General features: G+C 49.2%; 3 protein-coding genes and 1 non-coding gene across 4 annotated transcripts; 2 read left to right on the top strand and 2 right to left on the bottom strand.

Moving 5' to 3' along the window:
* Positions 1-4,515: 4,515 nt before the first annotated feature.
* Positions 4,516-13,644, top strand: EI90DRAFT_3070360 (uncharacterized protein; the record flags this gene model as incomplete). Its single annotated transcript, XM_039061228.1, has 10 exons — positions 4,516-4,641; positions 4,757-5,078; positions 5,137-6,807; positions 6,898-8,113; positions 8,155-8,300; positions 8,338-8,423; positions 8,480-8,581; positions 8,636-11,362; positions 11,418-13,088; positions 13,375-13,644. The coding sequence occupies exons 2-10, from the start codon at positions 4,814-4,816 to the stop codon at positions 13,642-13,644; spliced, it is 8,154 nt and encodes a 2,717-aa protein (XP_038912824.1). The 5' UTR covers positions 4,516-4,641; positions 4,757-4,813.
* A 415-nt stretch (positions 13,645-14,059) lies between these two features.
* EI90DRAFT_3070347 (uncharacterized protein) lies at positions 14,060-14,819 on the top strand (the record flags this gene model as incomplete). Its single annotated transcript, XM_039061227.1, is given in 3 exon segments — positions 14,060-14,562; positions 14,624-14,776; positions 14,796-14,819. Coding segments are annotated over 2 exon segments (378 nt in total), but the record flags the coding sequence as incomplete, so codon positions are not given.
* A 712-nt stretch (positions 14,820-15,531) lies between these two features.
* Positions 15,532-15,604, bottom strand: EI90DRAFT_t186. Its single transcript has one exon. It is a non-coding gene; the product is annotated as a tRNA-Thr (tRNA).
* Positions 15,605-20,700: 5,096 nt separating this feature from the next.
* On the bottom strand, positions 20,701-20,973 carry EI90DRAFT_2832995 (uncharacterized protein; the record flags this gene model as incomplete). Its single annotated transcript, XM_039053633.1, has 1 exon — positions 20,701-20,973. A coding segment is annotated over one exon (273 nt), but the record flags the coding sequence as incomplete, so codon positions are not given.
* Positions 20,974-22,176: the final 1,203 nt, after the last annotated feature.

Raw genomic sequence — 22,176 nt, 5'->3', positions numbered from 1 at the left:
TAATACGAAGGGATGCCTTGGGTGCTAACTTGGAGAAACTTCCGGGGTGGCCACGGAGAAGGGAGAAGAGGTTTTTGCCCACCCATTTTTTTAGGTGATCGATTTCGTTGATATTCTCGTTACTATGAGCCATTGTCAGATTGTTCCAGAAATCCCCCTCTCAAGCTCCCGAAGGCCGGAATTTTTTTGTTTTCCCTAGAATGATGTAGTAGAAGTTTGTTGAGCAATGACGAGCAGAATGTGATGATCGAGCAGGTAGGGGAGATAACAATGCGACCGTCGACCCGTAAACTATTCCATCTGAATACGGAGGGCGGGAGTAATAGAACAACCTAGCGACGGACGATTCTGTGGAAATACAGTTAACCCTGCAGTCATTCCATTTACCTCCATATTACATTACCCCAGGGTGCGGTAAATTCGGCGAAGGCGCAGATTTGGTGTCAGTCCAAAAATACTACTGCACACTGGGAGGCAAAAGTCCATCCAAATTGAGAAATGCAATCATCCCCTCCTTTCCGCCAATGCAAACATTATTCCCATGTGCTGCGATAGGGGTACTGGGTTCAAAGTAGTCAGGGAGCCAACAGACGTAAAGACTAGTGTCTCCTTGCTTGATACAAAGAGCATTGTGGTCAAGGCAGACAGGGGATGGATTAGATTGGAAGAATAGCGGTGAAGCTGGGGGGGATATATCCTCTAGGCTCGGGAAGCTCAGATCTTCCGTCTCCGTTGGACCTTGGACACGGATCGTCAAGCCGTCGGCGGAGAATGAAATCTGACGAGGGTCAAAGCCCCAACCTAGCTGTCTTTGTCCACTACAGCGCCCGTCCGCAGCATCCCAGATACACACGACATCATCCTGAGTGGCTGAAACTAGATGACGACCATCGGGCGAATATTCGGCGGACAATACTGAGCCGGTGTGCCCCTTCCGTTCTCGATCAGATACTCCTGTCACTTGCCACACATGCATGGTACCATCATCTGAGGATGACACCACAAGACTGCCATCTGGCGAGAACTCCGCCGACAAGGCCGAAGCAGTGTGGCCTCTCAGTTCACGCGTAGGCGCTCCAAACGCCGTGTCCCCGATACGTAGGGTACCGTCTAGGGAGGCTGAGACCAGATGACGGCCATCGGGTGAGAATTTAACGAATGAGACGGAATGAGCGTGTTCTTCCAGTTTTCGGACAAGGGCTCCGGTCTCCACGTCCCAGACACGCATATTCCGATCGTCCGACACCAGATGACGGCCATCTGGCGAAAATGAAACGGACCATACCTGAGCAGTATGGCCTTTGAGTTCTCGAAGAAGCACCCCATCTCCATCCCCCCGTCCCAACCATGCGACGCCTCCCAACCATACAACGCCTCCCAACCTGACAGCGCCTCCCAACTATACAGTCCCTCCCAATCATTCTCGTTCCAAACACACACGGTGTGATCTTCCGAGGCGGAGGCTAGACGATCGCCATTCGGTGAAAAGGCGACGGACCTAACCCAACCAGAGTGTCCCTTCCGCTGTCGAAGGAGTGTTCCTGCCGCAACATCCCACACACATACTGTACGATCGTTCGAGGCTGAGGCCAGACGACAACCATCCTGTGAAAAGGCTACGGACCTAACCCAACTAGCATGCCTTTCAATTCTCGAAGCAGTCCTCCCGTCACCGGATCCCAGATCCGCACGACGCAGTCATTCGAGGCCGAGGCAAGATGACCTTCTGGCGAAAATGCAACGGACCCTACCCAACCGGTGCCACGACCCTTCAGTTCGCGGAAAAGCGCCCCTGTCGTTGCATCCCAAACACACACGCTTCCATTCGATGAGCCGGAGGCCAGATAACGGCCATCTGGCGAAAATGTCGCCGATAAGATTCCACTGATGGGAATCTTCATTACCTGCGATGGCCATGAATGACTGCTGTCCATGTCACGAGCAACAATCCGGCATTTAGCATTCCCTTTCGTCGGAAATGTAGCATTCAATGAGGAACCTAACGGAATAAACGGGTGGCTACTCCCGAGTATGGATAAGGATGAGAGCGCTAATGCACTCTTGGATTGCATGACCAGACCGTATAAGTCATAAACTACACGACATGTGTCGGTACTTTGCTCGTCGGATTCCTTGGAGACATGATGTGAGCAATAGGTTATCATTTAAACTTTTAACATACCAGCCATTGCGCCAGTTCTTTCAGTCCTCGGCAAGCTTGATCTATTTCACCCATGATCCCCATTGCTGCAATCCAGTAAAGAAATGATGGCACAGCGCGAGATAGTGCTATCACTATCTCATTGTCTCGATGATTCGACACGCAAAGGAGAGTGGTCCACTGGCGGCAGACCAACTTCAACTCCAACGTTATTAGCGTGTCGAATTCACTCTGAAGATTAGGAATAGTGTCATTCATTTGGAAGCGCCACGCTATTGGTAGACTATCCAACACCGTGCACAGACCCAGAAACTCCAGCGCAAACAGCACGACCTTGGGTCCTGGGAAGAGCTGGAAATGGCATGAGACAATGCTTATGGGGCCACGAGCGGCCAGGGAATGTCGACGTACCGTAATCTCGGCTACTTTCTGCTGGCGATAGATCAGGCGATCGGCAGTTGCAGCGGCACGAGACAGCACGTACCGATGATCTTAAGAGGTCGGTGATGCGGGATATCAAAGTAATTATGTCATCCACGTTCCGTGAGGAACTCTGGAGACTCTGTTCCCATGATAAAACCGTCTGAATCAATTCACTGGGATAAGTGTGTCAGAGGGATGGCGCAAGACTGCCGTTTATCGAGAATTCACTGACTCGGGGAAACTCTTTGAGAATGTCCGTGCTTCCCGAGCCCCGTAGCATCTACGAAGATGCTCAAACAGGTCGTCATGGAGCATAATAAGAAGTCTCCGCGTAGATGAAGAGACTTGAAATGCATCGAGCGCAAGGAAACTGTGAAAAGCAAACTTCTAGCTCAAAAGTAGATCAATTGTTGTGGACAATACTTGGCGCGAACCGTTTTCCTTACATGATGTTTTTTGATAGTATTCAGGACTGACTTGACAGCCTTCGTCAGCGTTGAATCTGCAATTAGCCTAGCGCTTCTCAAAATTTTGTCCGATGCAAGTTCGATCTCATTAGCAATGGAGGAATACATCAAAAGTCTGATACGGCCGCGCTGCTCGGCCCCAATTTTGAGATGATTGAGAGATGCACTCTCATACTTGGCTCCATACATCAATATTACCATTTCCTGGATGGTGGATGAAAAGAACCAACAATTATCCTACATGTTGCCCCGGATTAAGTGACCATAACGTGGGAAGGGCCAAACGTTGACACTTACTCTGGTCGACTTGTACCCAAGAGATTCTGCCACAACGGTATGCAATATCCGTGCGATCGTAACGAGAGGAGCTGGGGTCGGAAGGACCATAATGGCTTCAATTCCGGCCTCATTGTTCGTGGCATCCAGAAGGTGCTCGAGTCGACCAGAGATAGCAACCTACAAGTGCTGCGTCTTAGCTCTCGTGCAATGACCATATATCTCACAACACACAGTATCTACCACATTCGACTTCCCTGGATCTCGATCCAAGCGAATGTAAAAGTCTCTTCCACAGGCCCGGGTAACGTGAAGGATAAGAAATCGATGTGACACGCCATGAAGGTCCCCATAACGTTCAATCGACATAATATTGGCATCGGCGGCGCGAGGGCTCTTAACCACGCTTTCGCAGAATGTTCGCACAGAGCAAGTCCTGTACGGCTGAGGGTTCAAGTCTTCGGAGTGCCACGTGTGTAGCCGATGACGCACGAAGGGTTGGGATAGCAGCGAACACAGCAAGAGATGAAGCCATGGAAAATCGGTTACTCGGTCGGCTGGGAAGGGGCGGCACCTCTGCGGATGAAGGATCGACACCAGATGGGCCAGGCTGGATTGGAAACTCAATCTCCCCATCAAGCTGTTGAGCCCATGTGAGTAAAGCCCAGCTCGATCAGGAAGTTCATTCTCACATAGACAAGGAAATCTTCGACCAGGGTCAGCTGTGGAAATCCTGGGGGCCTAATTAAGTTAATGGGGGTGCACATGGAGATCGAAGATGCAACTGGACGTCGGAGCTAGTAGCGGCGTCGTAACATGAAGAACCCCTTTCCTATCTGAACGCCGCAGTAGAGATAGAAGCAAAGGACAGGAACTGTCTTCGATGCTCTTTGATTAAGGCCGCCGTTGGGTAGAATTTGATGGGTCGTTGAGAGGGTTAGGAGTCTTGGTATCGTCCACTGATATGGGTGGGATTGGTGACTGGGACGAAACGCAGGATGCCGCTTTGTTGCCTGTTCGCACCGCCACACATGCTTCCAGCGTTCGTTCAAGTGTACATATATCTCACATAAACACATCATAAGCTAGTCCAAAAATGGAACTCCCGCATTCAACTATCCGGTTCTGCTGTCCTCAAGGCCAAATGAATGCTATGGAATCCCACAGAACCATCAGGCACTACACTCGTGACCCGATACTGGCCAAGCTACACACACGCCTCGAGCTCTCTTCACCGAGCTGATCTACACCATACTCAGGCTTAGGCTGACATTGGCACGGTTAGCAGGAAACCGTGATTCAAAGTTTTCGCCGGTGTGTCAAAGAGCATTCTCTCGGGCACGAGGATAATATTGATGTAGGAAGAAAACTAGAGAGGTGCATTCCGATCGACTGATTTTCGACTCACGATATTCGATATCCCTTCCCCCTTCATTGCGACGTCTCAATACAAAGGTTTCTCCATTATTGCGCTTCAGGGCCCGCAATGGGGGATGATCTTCTAGACTTCGTCATCAACCATGTGTTCATGCCTCCCAAGTTGCCCCAAGAGGCGGATGAGAGTCCGGAGCGCATAGATTTTCTTTTGTCAACTATTCGCAAGAGCATGAAGCTTTACAGACAGCAGCATGCTGCGCCTGAGCACCAAGCATTGTGGGATTCATTATTGAAAATGGTGGGTACATTGCGACGAATCAACATAGACCCCGAGGTTGGAATCAGCGAATGCATCAAAAGAAGGAACACTGGAGGTAATGTCACTAGATACAAGCTGGAGCCGAACAGTGGGAGTAATATCTCTGGATGCAGATACAATCGCCATTTTTGTCCATGCTCAAAACGCGGGTGTGATCATCCGTTGTGGTGAGGAGGAAACAATTTTCGAAATTTTCGAAGCATCACCGATGAATACAGCCGTGATGCGCTGCACAGGGAAGCTTATCCGCTCCTTTCCTGGACCTGCAATTGCCCTTCGAAACAATGTTATGCAGGATCCGGATTTTCTAGAAGAATTGGCCGCATTCCTAACCCAGATGTACGGGGGCCAACGTGAGGATGAGGGCGTGGTGGACGGTGATCAACTGCTGGACGAGGACATAGTAGATCACGATTATTTGCAAGATGAGGACACAATGAATGGCGATCAGCTGCGGGAAGAGGGCACTATGGACGGCGATCCACCGCTGGATGAAGACACAATGGACAGCGATCCATGGGAACGCGAGAACGGCACATTCGCATTCGCACCCCGATGGCGATGGGGTTCCACGGATAGGCGCACAACCCATCCGAAGTACATCACTGAATTGCTGACCGGGATACTCCGTGGACTAGGAGAGCCTGCCGACATTCCTCTCATCCAGAAGAGGACATCGGACGATGTTTTGCAGCATGCGGATGATATTGTCCCATGGAGGCGCAGCTCCCTCTGGCTCGTTGTCCGTGTTGCCTTGCAAACTACGATTCACCGAGGCACTTCGAACATGAACGAATACAAGTCTTTTATGATACTCTTTCTGGCCGAGATTCTGCGGAGCGGTGTTGAGAACCGCTTACCGGGACATATCCTCTATTGCATGCGTGCCAAACTCAGCCGCCGACTCTTTAAAGTCCGATCATGGGCAGCTCCGTCTCTGGTCACACTTGCCCACGAGGTTGCGCTTGATACTGAAGAACTGCTCCAAGATCGATGGAAGAGCATTCAGGATGCGCACGTGCGGGCAGCCAAGTGGGCACCAAACGAGCTAGATGTTATTGGGGACACTAGCCTCAACTTGAAAAATTGCAGGTCTTACATCAGTGCTGCTCTCGTCCCGGGGATTCCCGCCGATCCTAATGCTGCATTCCAATCACATCATCCACGATTATTCAATAATCTCTTTGACGACGAACCCGGGGTTTTTTCGGCAGCAGTAAAAGCCAATGGATTTGTTGCGCTTTGGGATTTTGAGCGTTGCGTAAAAAATCACATTGACGAATGGGTATCTCGGCAAATCTCCGACCACAACTGCGAAAGTGCTTGCGACTTAATTTTTCATTACATGACGACATACGCCGACGAGGCCGGGGATTTGTACAAAGGGGCACCAGCGGAACAGTCCATTATGCTCCTCACGCTTTTTGAGTTGTGGATGGCACTCGACATTTTGGCAGCGACTATCTGTCCCCTCTTGAAGGATTATTCGCCTGAGGTTCCACTGACTCTATATGAGGGCCTCCTGCTTTCGAAAGCCGAGCCGTTGGAACGCATCTCGAGGATCCAGGCGTACCTGCGCAAGCGGTATCACGAAGCTGGCAGTGACCCTCGGTCGGTCTTCTCAGAAGTTGTCGACGCGGAAACCTTCGCAGTCAGATTTTTCGATTCGTCCCCGTCGCTCCAGGATCTTAAGAGCACCATAGAGCAGCAAGCGATGATGAGTCAACAACTTCGCGAGCTTCACTTGCTGAAGTTTGAATATAAGAAAATAATGAAACAAGCAGGTACTGAATATTGGGAAATAATGAAACGAGCAGGTACGACCTTGAAGAAGGCAAACGTTCTCATGATTAGACACTAAACTGGATCTTTAGGCTCTCACACTGTGGATCGCATGAGGTCCAGGCACAATCCGGAATCTTGTGAAGAATGCCGTTTCAAATGGCGGGCAAGAGCCCTGAGGACAGTTATTCGCGAATGGCCCCTTCCACAAGAACCAGTACGAGCCAAATTCATTGTGTTTGAACGAGCAGTTCCTAGCGTTTTCAAGACTTGGAGGGAGACGACTTATTGGCTTCTCCGTGACATCTGTGCGTCGAAGGAAGGAAGGACACTTACCACGGGGGAATCGTATATCCCCTCAGGCTCACGGAAGTCCCCCTTCGGTGAAGAACGTCGCGTCCCAACTTCTCAACAGCGAATATCGTTAGCACCGGAGGTGGAAATCCCAGACAAGGAAAGCGGTGTCTCTCGAACGTACACAGCTTCCTGTCGGCTGTGGGACAGCAGCCATCGCAGATGGATATATCCTCCATCTGGTTACTGCGATCTGAGTCACAGGACTTCCATGCGGATACCGGAAGAGTCCCCATATGCTTCCTTGAAACGCTTTGCGTTGGGAACATCCCACACCTCTCGCGAAGTTCTTGCAAGCCAACATGAATGTCCCTCTTCGCTTAGCCTACGCAGTTTCGTCGCCTTCGGTTCGTTACGCGCTGGGGTCCGGTTGCAGTGGTACAATATTGCCCGAGAGATTCCCTCCGGAAATCTAAATTTCCAGTGCGAGGAGGTGTATGACCTCATCTCCCAGGCTGTGTGCCAAGTCGGATGCCTTTCCAGCGATGGTATTTGGGAATGTCACCAGGTTTTACAAGAGGTACCATTCGGTAATGTGTTATTGGACGTCCTTGAACAGCTGGGGACGGATATAGAGGGGAACTGGCGCCAGGGTATCACAGCACTGGGTATCACTACACTAGCTTCTCGACTGCTGCTCTCGGCTGTAGCACAGCCGATCATCAATAGAACGTACAACCTACTCCAGAAGATCCGAGACACCACTTTGCGCTGGTTGCACGAACTTCTGGCACTTCAATCACACGCTGAAACTAAAACTGGACGGGGGAGCTATCGGCGAGCAATATGTCAAATAGCTGCGGTTTGTAGGAGCTCATTTGATGTCGATGCATGCCATGCTGGCTCACTCCTTCGAACTCCGGAAGATGTTGCCATATTCATTGAATGTGCTATCATCCGTTGTAGCCACTCTCCCCTAGAAATCCTCACTGCGGCAGACCTTCATTTGCATGGGTTGCTTCTCCGAGACAAGCGCCTGTCCTGCAGGATGGAAGAACTTCTTGTTACCCGCATCCAGGAGGGGGGACCATGCTGGGTATTAACGGGGCAATATCAGCTGTTTGGAGTGGTATCGATCCGGCATGTTGCTGGACAAGGCTACCAAGACCTAACGACCGTTGGTTGACCACTACCGTAGATGGTCAAAGGACACAAAACGTTCATTTCAACGTATTAAGTGGCGCTTTGCTCTGATGGAAAACCACCTGGTTGGTTGCCATTTGCCATTCGTAGGCGTTCGGTATACAAAGAACTCTTTGGTGCAGTACGGGACTCTTCTCTACCCATAGTAAGACCCGCCGATTAACGGTTCATCTGCAGAGAAGCCCGGAAGTTGTTCCATCGGATATGGAAGACATGGACTATGTTAGCAAGGCTCACATGTTCTACAAGTTTCAGCTCGAGACCAAGGATATTGATGAGGTTCGTCGAGGGAGATGAAGGAATCGGGCTTGACTAATTCTCACCATTAAATAGACAATTCACTTTGGGTGGCGAGATGGAGGGCTCATTGTACGAACCAAATCCCCTGCGCTTGATGGGAAGAGCTATCGGGTCTTGGAATTGTTACCACGTGAAATCTTCGAAGGGGATCTGCCACCTATTCTGGTAAAGGAATATTTTCATTGGATGGAGTTATCTACTTGTCAAATTGAGCTGCGGCCTAAGGAGACACCCTGGACAACCTCCCGATCGAACTGGCACCTCCGTCGTACTGCATGCTCCACATGGGTCATGGATAAAGGGTCATCTGTCAGACTAGTTGACTGCCAAAGCCGCACGGCCGAGATGATTCATGCTATCCTTCGTCCACTTGAACCTGAAAGTAACATTCTTATCACAATGGCAAGGTCGTCGATGCAAGAATTGCGCATCGATATTCCCCGGCTCCAGCTCTCCTTCACCCTGAAAGGCGGAAGGCTGCATTCATTAAACTTTCCGGGTTTCGAAGTAGATAGTAGTAATCAATCAACAGGCACAATGCTAGGCCTCCGCAGTCAGTTGGTTTTGCGCCGCAGCGGAGATCTCGTTCCTGGCGTGGAGCTTAATTATTCGAGGCGGGTCATAATCCCGACGGGGGATGTGTCTATCGCAAGTGACGGTGACCACGTCGCTGTGACGATTGATAACTCGGAACCGTTATGCGTCAAATATTGTGATTATGACGTTGATGTCTTACTGGGCCGTCTGGTTGGAGATGGAAGTTTGCCCAGCGCATTATTCCAGTCACTTCTTCATGCCATTACTAGTTACTGCTTGCCCGATCCTCTCACGTCATTGTCAGGAGTCGAGGAAGCGATCCAAATCCTTCAATCAGCGCGTTGCAAATCATTCCAAAGTCTTGGTGACTGGGAGTGGCAGCTTCTGCGTCGGTTATCGGCGTTAACACCATCAAGAATTCGGGAACGGCCCAATGAACGGCGTCGGGAACGGCGTCGGTCACCGTATCAGCAACGGGAACGCGGACGGGAACGCGAACTGGAACGCGGACGGGAACGCGAACGGGAATGGAATCGGACACAGCATTTGAGAAAGCTTTGGAACGATGGTATTGGAGAAGTCGTTTGGAATGAAGCACTCAATCCGCTTGTTCAACACGGTGCCTTTTGGGATGAGACCCGATCTATTTTCAAATGGGATAACGAAATGGATATCCCCGATCCTTCCATAGGTTTCAGAGATTCGGAAAGTGATCGGATAGAATTACACCTGCTTTCCCGTGCTAGATGTCACAATGCAGTCTGGTACGGCCCTGATCTTCCATGGGGCATGCGGGGTGTAGACATGATATACGAATCTAGGGACGCTGACGATGGGTTCAATACCACCCGTATTCGTGCTGCATCCAATGTCTCTAGTTTGGTGTTCCATTGTCCTCGTCGGCTAAAGACCCCCAAAGATCTTCTGTCTCATATGGAATCATGGACGGACGACATCAGAGGTTCTTCCCCCAATCACTTGTCGGATGTGCGTTTGGGATTCAGCAAGGAATGGCTGTCCCTGAGCATGCCACGCAAATGGATTCCTTTGTACAATGCCTGTCGAACGGAGGGTTGGGGAAACCATACTCGTTTCAAACTGTTGTTTAGTCTTTCGGCACTGGGCCACTCTAATCCTTCACTTGAGAACTTGGTCCCTGCTCTACTTGCATTCACATGCTTCCCCGAGTTCCGTTCCATTGATCCACCGTTGTGGCCTGAATACGATTTGCACATGGGCTACAAACCAAATGCACCCCAACTCTATGACATCATTACGGCACCGATCCGTCCAGGCAAATTGAGTCGCCGAGCATCTTCTCAAGTTTCTTTTCTTGTCAAAAATTTAATCCGTCAGTGGGATCATGAACCTACAGGAGCGCCAACATTACCAAGTCTGCCGGATGGCGATGTGTGGCTGATCAACACCTCTGACGCCATGGTCAATGTGACTCAGTTGTTTGAACAGTGGTTTGGAAACTGGGGATTACGCCAGCACATTCGGGCAGTCCAGACAGTATTGGACAAACACCGGACTTGGACTTCAGATGCTCCGGTTCCACCAATATATTCGTTTCCGACCTCCTTACCACTCGGATTAGTGGAGCCGTCCATCGTATCATACAGTGACGTCTTTCTCCGACAACCTCCGATTCTTGCATGTACGCCAACCCCTCTGGAAACGAAAAAATGGTGGACCATCAAATCGCCTTTGGAACATAATGATAGCCTCAAACCTCTCATTTCAACTCTCCGCTCATCCCACGACCGGATATACCAGAAATACGGTGCTGATCTCGAGGCTAGCCGCAATGCATTGCACGACATACAAATCAGCGCGGAGCGGGTGGAATCCCTCCAAGAAGAGCTTTATCGTGATCACCAGATGTACCGATCTCATCTCTCTCATGTGTTAGGGCAAATCCGACGGGTACTCAATCCAGACCCTCAGTCCGAGCGAGTACAGGAGGTTATGCGGGTTGCAGGACTATGGCCGAAGAGCACCACTCGTTCTTTACTGCACCACCTATCATTCTCATCCCGTTCAACAGTAAACTTATCCCCCGAATGGAAGAATGTCCTCGTTTGCCTCGCCCAGTCCATACTGCTTTGGCAGCGATCGGAGAGATTGGTAAGATTAGGACCCAAAACCGACGAATTTCTGAAGGAATGTTCGAGTTATCCTGATCTGCATGACATTTCTGACGACTGGCTGCTCGTCCAGGTGAGCGTGTCGTTCGTCAGCATGGACGATGGGATTGACTCTCCGAGATTCTCAGATTGACTCCAACTTTCTTGCGCGCCCTCTTCAAGTTGATGTTGCGTGTAACATGATGTTTCCTCGCTCACAAGGCAATACCATCCTTCAACTCAATATGGGGGAGGGAAAATCGTCCGTCATTGTTCCGCTTATTGCCGTATCTCTAGCAGATGGACAAAAACTAGTCAGAATCATCGTGCCAAAGCCCTTAGCAAATCAAACATTCCAGTCACTGGTTCAACGCTTGAGCGGCTTAGCGAATCGGCGAATATATTGCATGCCGTTTTCCCGTGCTATCGCAGTGAAGCCGGATGCTTTTCAAACGATCTACCATCAGTGCATGAATGTTGGTGGCATACTGGTTATGCAGCCTGAACACGTCCTATCGTTCAAACTCACGGGCATTGAACGACAGCTCTCATCGGCTAGGCGCAAGGGAACTCCGACTCCAAATGCAATGCTGGAGCTACAGCGATGGCTGGACGCAAACGTTAGGGACATTTTGGACGAGAGTGACGAGATTCTGGCGGTCAAGTGTCAACTTGTGTACGCAGTTGGCACTCAGCAGCCCCTAGGTCCTCAGCCTGTCAGATGGACTACGGTGCAGCATGTGTTTTCCATCCTGCGTAGTAGGGGCGGGCTTCTTAATCAGCTGGCTTCTCAAGGGGATCTCGAGCTCGATCAACGAGACGGATACTTCCCTCGACTTCGCATTCTCAGACATGAGGCTGGCGTCCAAATTTTGAAATCTCTTTTACGAGGAATAATGCAAGGGGAGTCTCCTGATCTACCTCCGTTCAGGCTATTTCATGGAGGGGTACGACAAGAAGCAGAGGCTTTCATCGCTCAAAGGGATCCCGGAAAACTTGATGAATTGCGAAATCACTGTCGCAGTGACGACTATCTATGGAGCATTCTGCTCCTGCTGAGAGGCCTTTTTGCGCATGGGATACTTATGTACATTCTCAGTGGACGTAGGTGGCGAGTAGACTATGGGCTTGACCTAACGCGGTCGCTTCTCGCCGTGCCCTATCGTGCAAAGGATGTGCCTGCACTGAGAGCAGAGTTCAGTCACCCGGACGTCTGCATCTCTCTGACATACCTCAGCTACTACTATGGCGGATTGTCTTACGATCAGCTTGATATATGCTTCAAGCATATCAACGAACTAGAAGACCCTGTAGCGGAATATTGCAAGTGGATTAAGGACAATTGCTTGGTGCCAGACTTCCTCCACAATTACAGTGGTTTCAACCCGGATGACCGCGAACAAAAGATCCAGCATCTCTATCCAGCTTTCGAAAGGAACCCATCGACGATTAACTTCTTCCTCTGTCAGGTGGTTTTTCCGAAGGAAGCCAAGACATTTCCTCAAAAACTTTCCACGTCCGGTTGGGACATCGCCGAACGAAGGCAACAGGTAACGACGGGTTTTAGTGGTACCAATGACAACCGCTATCTCCTCCCCACTTCTATTCAACAGGATGACATCCCTGCGCAATTGGGTATAAATGCTAAGGTGTTGAATTTGATGCTGCAGCCTGAGAACGATCACTACCAGAGTGCGGCGAGTAGCAAGTTTCTGGACCTCATCGTCAAGGAGACTCCTCAAATCCGAGTTTTGTTGGATGTGGGTGCTCAGATGTTGGAGTACTCCAATAAGGAATTGGCATCGATATGGCTTTCGCGAGTCTCGGCAATAGATATAGATGCTGCAATCTTCTCCGAAGATGACGAACTACTCGTTATTAGGCGTGAGGGGGCAACGGAACCGTTCATCTCATCGTCGTACAGGCACCAGCTTGATCGTTGTCTCGTGTACCTGGATGATTCCCACACAAGAGGCACCGACTTGAAATTGCCTGCCGATTACCGTGCCGCAGTTACATTGGGTCCGAAAGTGACAAAGGACAGACTAGCCCAAGGTGAGCCTTCCTGTTCCTATGAGGAAATGATCGAATCAGGCATGTCTTCAGGATGTATGCGAATGCGCAGGTTGGGTAGGGGACAATCTGTCTTATTTCTCGCCCCTCCTGATGTGGATCGCAAAATCCGCAAGCTTTCCAAAAAGACCCATGGAGAACGAATTGGTGTATACGACGTTCTTTCCTGGTCCATCAGGGAGACATGTGCTAGCCTACGGCGTTATAGTTGTGAATGGAGAGAGCAAGGCATTCATTACATCGACAGGCAATGCGCATGGAAAGAGTTTTGGACATCCTACATCCGTCGCACCTCAGTGTTAGCAAAATATTGGTTGAGACCCGAGTTGAAGTCTCTCGACGAAATGTATGGGGCACCGTCGTCCTCCGGGCCACTGGAGCAGGAACCGTCTCATCCCGCAGCTGATTGTCACGAGATCAAGCAGAGGAGTGAGATTTTCTCATCCTCCACAATGAGTTGGCTGGCAAAAATGGCAGAAGAGCAGGAACGCGAAGTAACCCACGAGCCTGAGCGCGAGCCGGAGGCTGAGTCACCACCACCACCTTTACGGCCTGCACGCCATCGCCTCCATCCTGGTGTCGTATCATTCGTGCGCGATGGTCAAATCCCACTATTTTCTCGTGCTTTCATCTCGCTCTTTTCTTCAGTCACAATCCTCCCTCGGTCTCAGCAAGGCACCAAGTGGTCACGCAACCTTCTTGCAACTAGCGACTTCGTCACCACAATCAAGGGTTCGAATGCACGGAAAGGCATCGAGTTTCTTTGGCCTGTGAACTGGATACTGTCTAGTATTCACGGACCGGTGCTCGTGGTGTGCAGTCCTTTTGAGGTGAACGAGTTGCTCCCGGAAATCCGCCGCAGCTGCAACATCAGGTTGCACGTGTACTCTCCAAGAACGAGTCAGCCGATGAGATCCTTCGATGATCTCAAATTTTACACAATTCCATCCCTACCAACGACGTGGACTTACCCGGAGAGGCTCACAGTCTCGCAGCTCAATATATTCTCAGGCCAGTTATACATCAACGACTTCGAAACGTATCTCGAACTTTGCAATTTTCTGGGAATCAACACCAGTCATGATGGGAGGAACGAAGTAGAAACACAAAGTGATGGTTTTATCCTACCCAAGAGGCGTACTCGAGAAATGAGCTTGGTCTGCCCTTTTAATATCAGTCCCCTGCCTTTCATCCGCAAGCTAACGAGTCTCCGGAGGAAGGGTGAGTTGTTTCATCTGATTCTAGCAGCCCGAAATGCCCACGCTAACACGCCATGCACAAGGAACGTCCTATGCCTCTACTCATCTTGGGCGAATTGTTAATGGGGCATTCATACAGCCAGAGGAGTTTTGACCGAATATGCATCATCATTGATCATGTATCTGATTGTCCAGCTTGCAAATCCGCAGCTAGGCGTATATACCATTGAATGAGCTTGCGTCATGAAGGTCATGTTAGAGCCTCTCGGCCAGCGGAACTTCACATCCGATCGGTGCAGCCCACTGTCACACGCGCGCAGACTGTGTATGGTATTGTCAGGGAATACTGCGCACTGGCAAGGTCCCACAGCAATCCTACAGTGTGGGTTGCCGTATTACATGGAAAGGTAGCGAATTTACGCTAGCGTGTTATGCTCAGTATCAAACGTTGTTGAACTAAATAATTACCTAGCGTGTTACGCTAGGATACGTAAGTACGCATCAGTCATCAAGATCAACACGAAAGAGAAAGTGAAGTCTCTAAGGGAAAGCATCGAGACGCCAAGCATTGGACACAGAAGAGAATGTTGCAATGCACAAAGGATCCCCGATCAAGCCGCATTCCCAGCAGCTCCGAACTGGCCGGTTCAGGTTCCCTAGCCTTGTCAATCTTCACGAGCAACTTCACTCCCTTCCAACATCATAAACCCTCTTTCATTCTTCACCAACCCCCTCTCTTGCGCCCCTTCGCCAACACTCCTTTTCCCACTTTCAAACCACCCCAAATGTCCTCCATAAGGCGTGACCACCTTGACAGCCAAATTTCCCATCGCTTTTGATCTCCTTTATAGGATTTTCAATCGTCCCCCCACGTTGAACGCCGAGAAGTGAGTCCTCTTATGAGTTGTAGAGCTGGCATAATAGTGATCGGCTGATGCGAAGGGGTGTTGGAATTTGTACACGTGGTCTTAGGAACCTTAATGCTAAAATATGGACATTCTGGGAGTCGAACCGCAGAACCCTGCATAGGTACCAAGAGTGTGTTACCATTACACTAAATGCCCGCATTAGGCAGAGGTGGTTTCTAACACACCCCCTTCACATTGGATTGAGCCCGTGATCCACATGTGACCCTAACCACCGGGCTTCCAACAGCCCGTGAGCCGTCACCCCCTGAATTCATATTCAGGCCGGACTTACTGCTAATCTCCTACATGTCCACGTCATGTGGTCTGAAGCAGCCGGATTTGGGTCCTTAGTGCTCTGAGCTACACCCCCTGAAACTTTGTCAGGCCGGCTAATTTAATGCTTGACTTCACGTGCCCATCTCACGTGGCAGCAACCAGATTTGGGTGTGCTCGGTGACTTCCGTAGAATGTCCACCATGTTGGAATTTGTACACATGGTCTTAGGAACCTTAATGCTAAAATATGGACATTCTGGGAGTCGAACCACAGAACCCTGCATAGGTACCAGGAGTGTGTTACCATTACACTAAATGCTTGCATTAGGTGGAGGTGGTTTCTAACAAGGGGTACTTGGGTGATGTCCCTTATGTGGCGTCCAGAAGTGTGTTGCTTCTGTTTGAAATATGTGAGGGCTTTATGGTCAGTAACAACCATAAATTGTTGCCCTCCAGTCAACTTGTCCATCCACTTGGACAGAGCTTCTAAGACGCCCAGGGCTTCAAGTTCATACACAAAGTATGAATGTTGCATCAAAGTGAATTTCTTCGACATGAAAGCAGCTGGATGGGATCAGGCTAGTCAGCTAAGTATCAGACCCTATCAAGGGGTGTTTTTTGCACTTCAGATAGGGCCTAAATGGCCTATTCCACTGTGGACGTCCTGGGACGTCCTGGTGAAGCGGCTTGCTGCCAAAAATGGACCTGTGAGAATATCTGGGACATCCCAGGACGTCCTGAAACTACTTAGCACACAGCATAAACATTCTGGGTGGGGGTCACTAAGCTAAGGTTAAGTCCGGTAGTGTACAAGTCTTTTAAACACTAGGCAGGCCAGCTCTCATGCTGTTTGCTCACGACGCTATGTACACTGCAGCATGAGTCTCTAGAGAAAGTTTGCAGCACAAAAAACATAATTATGTCCTTAAGATTTTTCACAACACCTCATATATCGTATTCAGGAACCAATCGACATGTGTTATTACAACTCATGGGGATGCTTACAATCAAATAGAATATCAACTGGAATAAAACTGGGAACATGAAACAAAAAGTGAGAGCTGAACTGCTATGCCACAACATTGTTCATTCCTAAGTCTGAATCACTGTCGGAAGGATCATCGTAACCAGCTAGCATTCTTGCTTCAGCTGTGGCAAGGAACAAGTCAGACTCATCATAGTTATCTACCTCAAGTTCCAGGTCTGAGGAATCATTGTCACTTATGAGCTCGAGATTTTCATGAAGGATATTATCCCTGTTCGCCACTAGGCTCTCCTCATCATCATCTATGCACTCAAGCCCTTCATCATTGAGGACATCCCTGTTTAGCTGGCCATGTTGGAATGGTTGAAGGGGCACAGGGGACAGCCATTCAGAAGCATCGTCAGCAATCGGAACATTTTTGGTTGCACTGCACCATCGGTCAAGAATCTGCTGGAGAAATAACAGCTTCTCATATGCATAGAATGCCACGGGTTTGTCATGGTGCTCGGTATGTTTGTAGAGGGCTTCATACAAGTGGTATTCTTGAGTGAACCACTGGCGAAGGTTGGCATGCTCAGCCTTGCACCTCCTGAGCTCCTGGCAGCTGTTGTGTAATTGCTGTGCAAAACAAATTTGCTCCTTCACCTTCGCATCGGTGAGCCAACAAGGAAGAGTACCATCAGGAAATTGGGACCAATCACAATCTTCCCAAATGCCCTGGTCGATATCAAGCTTGTACAAGTCACTGTGTAGGATGATTGGCAGTAAATGTTGATGAGCGACACTTGTGATCCCGGAGCTGGACTATGAGTAATGACTCAGTCTCAGCCAATATGTGTGAAGAACTGGATATATTACCTATGAGTAATGACTAGAGGTAATATACATAATATAAGTTACAATGATAAAGCAATGAGGGAATGTAACTAACTAACCTCAGTCTCAGCCAATATGCGTGAAGAACTGAGGGAAAAGGAAATGAATTCAAATGAATGAATATGTCCATGGCCTGGCACGGATTAGTCCGAAATAATATAAAAGAGAAAAGGTGTTGTGACTAAGTAGTCACGCTACCGCAGGAATGTGGCTGTACGAAAACTCGTCCGGCCTCCCATAGCACACGGTTCCTCCAACAGTAAATAAACATGGTGATGGGTTGGATCAAGTGCCTGGAGTGCACCAAGTTCTTTCAGCTTATCATTGTACTTCGACAGTGTGGACTCAATGCCACTTGAACGTTTATTTACTGCCTTCTCGACGTGGGCTTTCATGCTCTGGTCCAAAGCCCGAGCAGCATGGGTTCGGTCCAGGATGCTCAACTCAGCTTTCCAGGCATGTAGTTTGTGAAGGAGCTGGTCCTTGATGACACAGAGATTCAACATCTCGTTTGTCCATTTGTCCTTCTTCAGTTTTTGGAGCTCAGAGAAGTCCATGGGTCTTGTTGATTGAAGGGACACTGTCTCACTATGAATCTTTCCCTCCAAGTGCACCAACTTCCGCTCACTCTGTTCGAACTTCTCTTGCCAGTCAGCATGAAGGGCATGACCAATGGAATCAGTTGGATCCTGAAGAGCAGTACCCTGTCGCCCCAAATCCTCATGAATTCTTTTTTGCAGGTCCAATGTGGCCATGAGATTAAGGATACAGTCAATGTGTTTTAAAGATAAAAGGCTATGATGCATAAGATTCTCAGACTCGTACAAGAGTTCTAGAATTGAATCATACCTATGACGCGTAAGATTCTGCATCAGCATGTACATAGTTAGAAAAGTGTTGTTAATAATAAAAACTATAGCTCTCACCTCAGACTCGTACAAGAGTTCTGAGGGAGAGGATCTACAGAGAGAGTGCTCTTTATATGTGAGCCATGTCTCTGACATGTCTCACCGCATAAAGAGCACACAGAGAGCAAACAGAGAGACCGAGACAAGACCCTCAAAACTCATTCCGCCGTCAGCAGTGGGTTATTGATCATGTCTCGGTGTTTGTAGCGACCCCAAAAAGAATATCAAATCCCACGCTACTCGGGCGCTGGAACTAGTTGTTGAAATTCCAACAATGTGCTTCTGAGCAGCTGTTCTTGACTGATGCTGTTGGGGTTTGGAGTGATGAGCTCGCTGCTCAGTGAAATATACCATCAGTTGTTCAATGGAACAATCACTGAGCTTTCCCAAAGCCTCTTCCTCCTTCCCCTGGGCCTTCAGCACGTGTGCATGTAACCACTTCCCAAAGAATGGAAACTTCTGTGCATCAACATAGGCTACCTGGGTGTCAAGAATGAACAGATGCCGATGATAACCGGTGACATGCAGTCCAGGAATCAACCATCGTAGCTCACTCCAGAATCGCTTGCAGCCTTCACCATCAGTGAGGCCCCAGATGACACTTTTCTGAGGGTGATACCAGAGCTGACAGCTGTACTGATGGCCATATGCATAAAATATTGACACCCCACACAAGCCGGGTCCGCCATTCTGGGGAAAAATCCCACTTTTTGAGTGCATGATCCATCTGACATCCAATATTGTATAGAACACCAACTTTCCAAGACGATGGAATATGCTGCAGGAGCACCGATAAGAGAGCAAGGGCATAAAATTGCTTTTCCCCTGCAGTCCACATATTCACAAGGAACAATGGAATGTCATGTGGACAGACCATTGCCATGATGCCAGTGTCCCCAAACATTCGGGTAGAAGCCTTAACATGGTCACCATCAGCGGCAATGAAAGACTGGCCACATTGTCACGACCCGGCAATTCCCATGGTCAGGTGACCACTCCCCACACCTTCTCCCACCTCCGCTTCGACCCCGTCAACTCCGCTGCCTGCCTGATGCCGCCTGGACAAGCCCATCACCCCTCCCCATCATTACTACCTTTTCTACAGCCTGTCATGGGCCTACAAGTCATTCCTTATTACTCTTGTTTTCTTGACAGCCATGCACAGCTGTCCTTCTCCCATGCTCTTTGTTTGTTTTTTGTCCTTCTTAAAGCCACCCACAATCTCCATGAGATCTGGTGACTTATTCCTATTCATTTCGTTATACTTAAATACCGGTTGTACACTACCTCATACTTTAGTTCGAAAATCAACTAGGGTTACCCCCTGTGCTTCCTGTCTGAACTCAGTTGCACCCTCTGCACTCTGAAATATCGGGGCCGTGTCAAGTATGAGGTGCAACACTCACGAATGAGTTGTTGAAGCCGAAACCCTGCTTCGCCGTGATTGTCATCCCCATCCTTAACAGGCTGTTATGCTGAAGCAGCGGACCTTAACGGTTGCCGATGGCAAGTCATGGTAACGTTTCCCATGCCCTGACACACATGCATCGTACATTGAATTTGGGCCAGGCAAGCCATGTTCAACCTTGTCCTCCTCTGGCACTTCTTGTGCAGCCTGGTGGGCACCACCAGCTGTATTCCTATTGTGAAGCCCAAGAGTAGATGGTCTCTGCCGAGTGCCTCGCAAAGGATGATGTTCCTTCTCCGCAATGGCTTGCCAGTATTCCACAAATGCCTGATCAAGAATGATGGTACAGGGTGAAAGATATTGTGGATCTTTGGAACCTTGCCCTCCTTTGCCACGGTGCATGTCTTGGTCACATTTCCTCTTGAGCTGGAAATTGGCATCCAGACAAACAATACATTGCATGAGGAGTTCCAGCGACATAGCGTGTGTGCTGCCAAAGCACAATGGACAGTGCGACTGAAGATACTCACTCGTGCTTTGAGATTTGAGAGACTCTGTGTCTGACAAGGTGGTGGGAGTTGTATTGGAAGGTAGTTGATCAGGTATGGCAGTTGCATGTTGGGCATTGATGTATCGATGCGCGTTGAGTGGGGTTGATTTGTCCAACTTTATTAGGTGATTCTCAACAGAGCACATGTCGCTTGGGTTGGACAATGGAAGGCTGACCTCCTCAACGAGTATTTGATAATGGAGAAGCGTGTTGGCAAAGCGGCGCCGAAGTCCTCGCTTTGGAATGTAGATCCATTGGCAGCAAGAACGGCCTCAGTGGCAGCTGCAAACACTCTGTTGTTTGGTGCCATGTGGGCAAATAGCTCAGTTGCAAATTCCAGCATCTCCAGAGATACCGCCAAGGATGGGTGGTAGGGAGTGCAAGGAAAGAGCCCTCTTGCAATGAGTTGATTTGCAGCAGGTCTATGACAGCAAGTAAGGATGCTGATGGTTTCATGACAATCCCAAAATATCCCGAGCACGGTGAGAGAATTGTGAACCTCTCCACAATCGCATGCATCAGATACAAACTGCGTTAACATTGCAGAAGCGCTCATAGGCAGCTTTGAGTGGTAAATCCTCATTCGCTCCATGTAGACATGCATGACAGTCATGATAACAGAGTCTTTCCAATGGTCTGCCTGACATAAACGATGGCACACATGGAGTGATTGTAAGTTGGCATTGTTATGAGTTGAGTGAACAACATGCTGCTCAGGAGGTGGCATCGGATCCCTGTACGCAACATCAAGTGGAATGAATGCCATAAAATCACCATCCTCCACTGATCGTTGACTTGTGTCTGCTTGCGAACTGGGCTGTGAAGCATCCACTGAATGACCAGGGACAGGGATCACTTGATCAAGGGCATCTCCAACAGGGTTCGTTTTTCTCTTCTTAGGTTGTGTTGGCTTAGGTTTGCTTGCTGCATGCTGGCATTGTTTGGCAGAATCAATGAGCAGGATGAACGACATGAATAGCACAAATGAGGGGTCAATACTGTCGGCTGAGTTAATGGTTTAGGTTTACAGCAATAACCCCCTGCTCTCAAAGAATGCAGTCATGCACATGCAAGCCTAGATCTGACTTTGTGGGATGCACACCTCGGCTAAGTATGACTGGTTTGACACAAGCCTTGCATCGACAAACCTTTCCAGGCGTAGGTTGCCCAGTCTAGGATAGTCAGGCACAGAGGCACACATTGTGACAATATACAGACTAGATACAAAGTGTCTTTGCAACACCTCAGGATACTGGCCTTGGCTATGTATGGCTGGTTTGACACAAGCCTTGCATCGACAAACCCCCCCAGGCAATAGGTTGCCCAGTCTAGGATAGTTGGGGCACACAGGCATGTATCACGACAATATACAGACTAGATACAAAGTGACAGTTTGACACAAGCCTTGCATCAACAAACCTTTCCAGGCATGGGTTGCCCAGTCTAGGATAGTTGGGGCACACAGGCACGTTGTCAGGGCATGGGAAATGTTACTGTGACTCACCATCAGCGACTGTTAAGGTCCACTGCTTCGGTGTAACAGCCCGTTAAGGGTGGGGATGACAATCGTGGCGAAGTGGGGTTTTGGCTTCAACGACTTGTTCGTGAGTGTTGCACCTCGTACTTGACATGGCCCCGATATTTCAGAGTGCAGAGGGTGCAACTGAGTTCAGACAGGAAGCACAGGGGGTAACCCTAGTTGATTTTCGAACTAAAGTACAAGGTA

Source organism: Cantharellus anzutake (genome assembly GCF_015039405.1).
Source record: "Cantharellus anzutake strain C23 chromosome Unknown EI90scaffold_46, whole genome shotgun sequence".
NCBI lineage: Eukaryota > Fungi > Basidiomycota > Agaricomycetes > Cantharellales > Hydnaceae > Cantharellus > Cantharellus anzutake.
The sequence above is the reverse complement of the archived record's forward strand: the minus strand, read 5'-3'. Positions and strand labels throughout refer to the sequence as shown.